Source organism: Cygnus atratus, chromosome 6 (genome assembly GCF_013377495.2).
Source record: "Cygnus atratus isolate AKBS03 ecotype Queensland, Australia chromosome 6, CAtr_DNAZoo_HiC_assembly, whole genome shotgun sequence".
NCBI lineage: Eukaryota > Metazoa > Chordata > Aves > Anseriformes > Anatidae > Cygnus > Cygnus atratus.
In genome coordinates, this window is record NC_066367.1 from 20,236,206 (window position 1) to 20,244,024 (window position 7,819).

General features: G+C 39.0%; 1 protein-coding gene across 1 annotated transcript in view; it reads left to right on the top strand.

Annotated features, from left to right (window-relative positions):
- Positions 1–7,819, top strand: part of ABCB11 (ATP binding cassette subfamily B member 11) — a 40,282-nt gene that overhangs the window by 29,259 nt on the left and 3,204 nt on the right. The window contains 6 exon segments of the mRNA XM_035572656.1: positions 3,290–3,394; positions 3,488–3,649; positions 4,723–4,926; positions 6,431–6,672; positions 6,786–6,879; positions 6,881–6,943. Of these exon segments, the coding sequence (XP_035428549.1) occupies positions 3,290–3,394; positions 3,488–3,649; positions 4,723–4,926; positions 6,431–6,672; positions 6,786–6,879; positions 6,881–6,943 (870 nt within the window).

Consider the following 7,819-nt stretch of genomic DNA (forward strand, 5'->3'; position numbering starts at 1 on the left):
TACCTGAGAGAGGGTAAAACTTGTGTTGCAATCCCCATTTATTTGTTTAGGTCATGTTAGGTATCTATGTGTACAAAGAATGTAGGATCTAAGGGGTAGACATGCCTCTAGAAACTGGAGGTTTCACTGTTGTTTTCCGTGGGGTGTGGTGGAGTAGGTGGGTGTTTTGGCTTTGGTGTTTCTCTCCAGGAAGTTACTAAGGCTGTCCCTGATGATCCACTTAGTGGCTCCTGGCCAATACGCTATGGCCTTTTAGCCTCAGGTCTGCCATCTCCAAACACTTGTTGTCTAGACCTCATGCCAAGGACTGTGAATTTCACTAGGCAGCAGGTGAGGCACTGCTTTGTGTAGTCTGCAATGAATCTAACCTTTGACTACTTTTGAGAGCTAGGTTTTCTAAACACTGGGAGGTCAGGGCCTCAAGTCATCCTTCAAGATGCTGAATGCCTTTATTGCCAAGGATGCATTCCTCCTCTTGAAGGTCCGAGTTCATGGAAAGAAAGGCTGCAAGAAAAAACAAGCCACAGCCAACATGAGCAAAGTCCAACATCTGTGTTTTATTATTCATAAACTTAAGAAATTTCTGCCTGCTGCCAAGGAAGGCAGGCAGATGGAACATGCATCTGCTTTCCAAGCTGTTTGACTATCTGCAGTGATGTTGTGACAGACATGTGGGCCTGTACTCTGGGAGCAATACACCGGAGAAGTGAGGGGAAAAATCCCCACAGCTATAAAATGAAAGAGTAAATTTAGCAGAGTCTGCCTTGAAGGTGCTCAGAAATTAGTCTCCAAAAGTCAGTGAAGAGCTGGATAATACTGGATATGTCTTTTTAGCTGTTCAGTTCAGATCAGAAGTGTACCTGTGAAACATGTTTCTCAGTTGTTTCTTCCTTCTGTGCTTTGGTTCCCATTGTGGAACTGTCTGAGTATGGGAAATCAATCATGTGCTAGCAAAACTTAGGTGTGTTCCAAGGTGTGTTCCAACTGTTTGCAATACAGAGATCTCTTTCCAAACAATGTTATCCTGGACTGCTGCATTCAACTCTAAGGCCCCCAGCACAAGAAGGACATGGACGTATTTGAACAAGTCCAGAGGAGGGCCACAAAGATGATCAAAGGGCTGCAGCAACTCTCCTCTGAAGGACTGGCTGAGGGAGTTGGGGTTGTTCAGCCTGGAAACAGTACCTTAGGACTATAATTAACATCACATACACATTAACAAATGTATGCGATGATGAGTAGTTACTCTGCTGGTTATGTGTTATGCTAACAATATGTGTGGCATGACCATTACAATGAAGTGCATTTTACCTTCCTGTCTAGATAGTGCATACCATGGTGATACTAAAAATACTGTTACAACAATTCTCAAATCCAGAATTCTTGCAGGACACAGTTTACCCGTTCACGGTTCATCTGTTCACCTTTGTATGCTTCATTTGGTCCAATTGTTTAAATAGAACATGTGATGGAAAGAAAACTATGCTGTATCTTTTCTAGATACATAAGTTACAAAGATAGTTGAAAGTTGCTCACAACCTGTTCAAATCAGGATGAAACAAACTACTGAAGCTACAGTGAATTTCATTAAGGGGATAGGAAAAGCAGCAGACTACTATATGTTTTGTTCTTATTATGATGGATTAAAATAAGAGCTTTGCATCAGAGTGTATCTGGTGACTTTCTTCAAACAAAGATTAGTCTGACAAAGTAATATGCCTTGCTAGTGAAAAGTTGTATCACAGCACGGCACTGGAGCAGACCTTAGCTTGCATTGCTAAGTGCTGTTTAGATATTATCATTCTGGATTTTGCAGGATTTATTTTGCTGCCAAGGTACTTATGTACAAAGTTAAAAGCACTTTAAGTAGAATTCCCAATAGAGAACAGCTATTTGTTTTTCTCAAATTCAGGCTCTAATTCCTCACTGTTACTTTAATGTGTGGATCACTTTGAACACTAAATAACTTGGGTTGACCTTTTAAGATAGGAATTAAGTTTATTTTTGTGGAAATTTTGTACATTGCAGCTGTAATGAAAATTTCTTATTCTCTTTCTAATGTTAGCTACTAACCTAGAAGAGTTTAAGATAGTTTTGATGTAAGTAAAGCTCAAATGCACAATTTATTTTTAACTACATAGGGAGCAGGCTGAGAAGTTGAGAGGGGAGGCAATTTATCACAGTTTTTACCTGTGAAATCCAATTAGAATGAATTTAACATTAGCAGAGAAGTACAAACATGAACTGTGGCTTATACCTGTGAGTAGCAGAAGTAGTTCAACAACTGCAGATAAGTTAACTGACCTACATATCAACTGCTGTGAGTGGAAGTAATTGCTAAAAGATGGCTTCTTAGATTTGTACCACTACTTCAGCAGCAGCCAGTAACACCAACAGTTGTTGAAGAAGACCAGATATAAAGAACACCTGATAAAAGAAAAATTTCATGGAGGTTGGAGCAGGGCAGGATGGAGGGGCTGTACTTTAAGCTCTAATGCTTTTTCTTAAGTACTCAGCAATAAACACGTATCCACACTCCTTCAGTAGAAAACAATAGGCTCCTCTTGAAGCCTACCTACAGCAAGCACATCATTAGTGTTGTGCAAGGAGAGTCATCCTAAAGTGTAATGACTTATGAGTGCTTTATTTCATATGGCCCAGTAAAGTTCAAATTGTCATAGATTAGAGAGGAGGTCAGGGAGCTGCTGCAGCGTCTCTTTGTCCCTACGTTATTTATTTTATTGCTATTCTGGTTATCAGCCAATACTGGGGGGAGAGGAATGTGATTGATAATTATAACTATGCATGGACAGCAAATAATCTCAGTCTATGTAGACACCGAATATAATAAACTTGTTGTTTAACAGCAGTATGCTGTACCCAGGCTTACCCTAGGGAAGTAAGTGGGCATTTATTAGGGGTGAAGGAGAGCCCTGTGTTACGGCTTTGGTTCTAGGCAGGGCTTCTGCATTTGACAAGAAGAAGTCGTGAATTAATGGTTCTGGAAACAGGGATGAACACACAGATGCTTCTCCTCCTGGAGACACATTTCTGCTCAAAGGCAGCAGAATAAGATTTCCTTTTGTCCTCTCTCCTTCTGGACAGACTCTGAGCCAGAGAAGAGTAGTATGCACCCAGGTTGCCTGTCCTTGAGCCATAGAGGCCAGATGTGGTCCTGTCTCTTTGAAGAGGCGGGACTCAGCCAGAGACTTCCTTTGGTGTTGTCCTTCCTTCTTCACCTGTACCTAAACTGACACTTCTAATATTACACCATGCATTTCTTTCAAAGACCTTCTCCGTTCTTGATGAAGAAGAACAAAAAACCCAGATCAATGGTGTCTGCCTGCTCTTTGTCTTCATTGGACTTCTTTCATTTTTTACACAGTTTTTACAGGTAATAGCAGTGCAATGTAAGTAAATTTGTTTCTTATCCCTTACTCTGTGTGTATCTCTTCCTGTACAAAATTTTTATTGTCTTGCACCCCAGGGATACACCTTTGCCAAGTCTGGTGAGCTGCTTACAAGACGCTTAAGGAAAATTGGTTTCCGGGCAATGCTAGGGCAAGACATTGGCTGGTTTGATGACCGGAGGAACAGCCCTGGTGCCCTGACCACAAGACTTGCAACAGATGCATCACAGGTCCAAGGGGTAAGACCTTAAGCACTGTTTTACTATAGGCACAGACTATAGTAAAGTTTTACTATAGTATAGTTTTACTATAGGCCTATTTTGGCACATCATCACAGACATTAACTAGCATGCAAAAGGCAAAGTCAGGGTAGATCTGTCGCTGATCAGCCAATTAAGCTTTTTTCTGTTTATCATAGACTGTGAACTTGGAACAACTATTACTGTATTTAGCTAAAAGTACAACTAGGATCACTGTTTACTGACTATTGTTCGTGTCTGTATTACCAAAAAAAACCCACAAAAATCAATGAAGTTAATACCACCTAAGTGGAACCAGGAGGAACATCCAAGAGCTGTCATTGATGTATTTTTTCTGAAGATGCATTAGCTTTTTGCCACAATGTTTAGGTGTTTATTTCAAAAACGTCAGGTTCATATTTTAGCAACATTCATCAGTAATCATGTTTTCAAGTGTTTGGCATGGTATTGTTCTTGCTGTTTGTGACAGTTTTGATTTAAACTGACAGTCCACTTACTTAAAAACCATTTGACAGTACTGGCGGGTGCATTAGCCAGGGATCCACGCAGCCAATTTCAGTGTGACTTATTATTTGGGAAAGTGAACCACTAGCACCATGTGCTGTGTTCCTTAGGGGATGAGGATTAAATCATGCTGAGCTGTAAGCACACGACCTATCTGAACTGATGCTTTGTTAGGTGTAAGTCAGACACCATTTTACTTGGCCCCAGTGCAAGTAGTTTTCTAGAAATGAAAGAAACATACAGATGTTTCTGTTACAAGTAATTGGCCTGATTCAGCATGACTGAAGATAGTGGATTTGTTTTTAAAAACTATTAATTCTGGAAGTTTTAAGACTTTAACAGGCAAATGAGAGAAGAGGTTCCCAAAACCCCTGTCAGCAGGAATTTCCATAGACTCAGAGAAACCATCTGCAAGCCTCTTCAGAGCATATTTTAATATCATTTAGAGATTGCTAAAGTTTTATAGGAAGAATTATTTAAAGATTATTGAAGTAAGTTACTAATGGAGCACAAGTCAATCATATCTTTTTTTTTTCTTTTCTTTGAAGGCAACTGGATCGCAGATAGGAATGATCGTCAATTCCTTTACCAATATTGGGGTGGCCATCATTATTGCTTTCTACTTCAGCTGGAAACTGAGTTTAGTCATAATGTGTTTCCTGCCCTTTTTGGCCTTGTCTGGAGCTGTGCAGGCTAAAATGCTGACAGGATTTGCTGCTCAGGACAAGAAGGCTCTGGAAGCTACTGGACGGGTAAGTCATTTAAAAACTGTATTTGCAGTCAATTTATATTTTACAGTTGAAAACCACGGAATTTGGGACTGTCAGCAATTCAAATGTAATGAAACTTATAATTTTTTGCAAATAAGTTGCAAAATTTCAGCTTGTAAAAATACTGAAATGCCACTGGGAACTCCATAGCTACAAAAATATTTACTGTGTGTAACGTGGGCTGGCCTGCTGCCTTTGAAACACCCAACTTCCTTTGAGTTGAGGTCAGGGCCCCTGAGTTCTGGTACATCACTCAGAGCCTGATCCTTTTTGAATACACCTAGTTCAACAGTGCAGAAACCAAACTGCATCATAAATACAGGGGAGTTAGAAGACAGGCAATGTGAGGAAGTGATCCATACTGACTGCTAAACATGGAAGAGTCCAGTCTGAACAATCAAATTCACCGTACCTCTCTGTACCTTCACATTTTGTGATAATGCAACAGATCTGACCCTTAAATTTGGCCAGAAAAAAAATACCCTGAAATTGAATGGAATACTTTGTAATGATTTATATTTATATCTCTCTGTATGTTCTGAAAACAGCCATAAGCTGTAAACATAGGAAAGTGTCGCACCCTGAAATGACTATCAAACTCCAGACAAACTATAGTGTTATTAAACCAACTTCTGAATAAAATTACTTGAGATAAGTATGGTGAAACTTGGCTCAAACAAACTGTAAATTTACTCCTATAGATGAAACTGTAGTGCTATTTTGGGGATAGAATCTCAAATTTTGACTGGAAACAAGTATAATAGAAAACCTAGGATTAGTTAAGGCTCCGGAGAGGTTTCCAGCTTAGGGAAGGATCATGGGGATTATCTCACAGTTTCCCATGTTACATTTTCTTTGTACATAGACAAGAATTTGCTTACTTTCTGTCTATGTGCAAGGTAAAAATCCTCATGTCACTTGTATTAGAGTCAAAATATCACCTTCCCTTTATATGTTCCATCGCATCAGGCTTGTTTGGACATAAGAGAAACAGTAAGGGTTGAGATGGAATGGAAAGACAGCACATTCAAGTGATTTTAATTTATGAAACAGAAGTTGGGGATAACAACCCTTCTACCTTCTACCCTGATTACTGGTATAAGTAAGTAAAATAAGTAATATAATTGAAATATACATGCTTAATTAACAAATACATGCAATCAAGGAAATAATAGTGTTCGTAAAACTTTTTTGTTGGACACATTTATTCTCACTACATAAAAAAGTCACAAGCAGTGCACATGCCTGATTTTGTAAGCGGGCTTACAGTAACTTCGCTTTAATGGAGCAGAGCATTGCTACTGAGGATGGTAGTAGAGAAGCGGTTGATGTAAAGTTTCTCTTTAGGTTGGCCAATATTTGGCCAGTCTGTATTGTATTTGAATAAACTTATATGTGATTAATGCCCTGCATTTGTGAAAGAGCAGCACTGCTTTTCCAAGTAAAAATTAGGAAATCTTACTCATAATTGTTTTTTCTCCTCCAGATTGCCAGTGAAGCCCTCTCTAACATCAGGACTGTAGCTGGGATAGGGAAAGAGAAAATGTTTATTGACACTTTTGAGAAGAACCTGGACATGCCCTACAGAGCTGCAATCAAAAAAGCAAACGTTTATGGAATCTCCTTTGGCTTTGCCCAGAGCATAGTGTTCATTGCCAACTCAGTCTCTTACAGATACGGAGGGTTTCTGGTTGACACTGAAGGACTCCATTACAGCTTTGTCTTCAGGTAGGAGCCTGCCTGGAGCGAGACCCAGGCTCCTCTCCAGCAGTGCTGGTCTGGGTGGAGCATGCAGTTTCCCTACAGCTTCCCATGAATGACCGTGTTCCCCTTTCCTGCAGGGTGATCTCTGCTATTGTGACCAGTGGGACTGCTTTGGGAAGGGCTTCTTCCTACACCCCGAACTATGCCAAAGCCAAAACATCTGCTGCACGTTTTTTTTCAACTCATTGATCGGGTTCCTGAAATCAGTGTTTACAGTGAAAAAGGGGAAAAATGGGTAAGAGTGGAGACAGATGAGTAATTTGAGATGTTGCTCAGCTCAATATAAGCATTGAAGTTGCAGTAACAATTTAAAAAGCAATGAGGATTGGGAATTTGTTTGGAACAAATTCCTAATATGAATTCCTATTAGGAATTTGTTTGGATAAATATTAGGAATTTGTTATTAGGAATTTGGAATTATTATGAATAATTATTAGGAATTTGTTTGGTAAAACTCCTGTGAATTAGAATAGGAGTAATTGGGATGACTCACAGAATAGCATGTTTTTGCTTTCTGTTCCAAAGTTCACATATAAAACCACTTATAACTACCTTGTAAATTTTTTTTATGTTTGTATCAAAAACTTGAGGTTGTTTTTGAGAAGGAGAGTCATCTTGGAATGAGACAAAATTAAAATGCTTTATTTTTGGTCAATGGAAAAGTCAGACTCAGCAAATTCAAAAAACTAACTTTGATTTAGCTTTTTCAGAATTAAGGAATTTTTAAAATAATTGTCACAAGTATATTAAATACTTTGCTCAGACCATAAAAATAGGGTATCTTGATTCCTTTCAGAATTTAGTAAGTTTTCAATTCTGAGAAAGTTGGAAAATTGTAATATTAAAAACATAGAGGAAATCTGGTCAAAGTTCAGTTGATTTTTTTTAAGCATTTTGCACAGATGTGTTTACATGATCACCAAATTTGGATTTAAACAGTGTCTGTATTAAAAATAAATAACTTTCCAATTTGCCAGGTGATCCCACTTCCAGTTGGTGCCTCTGGCTGGTGTAGTACAGGGCCATGTCAGTAGAGCAATAGTGTGATGACTAATGACCACCTGTAGAACAACTACACCAGTAAATTTCTAATCCCTCTTTCTGGGCTAAT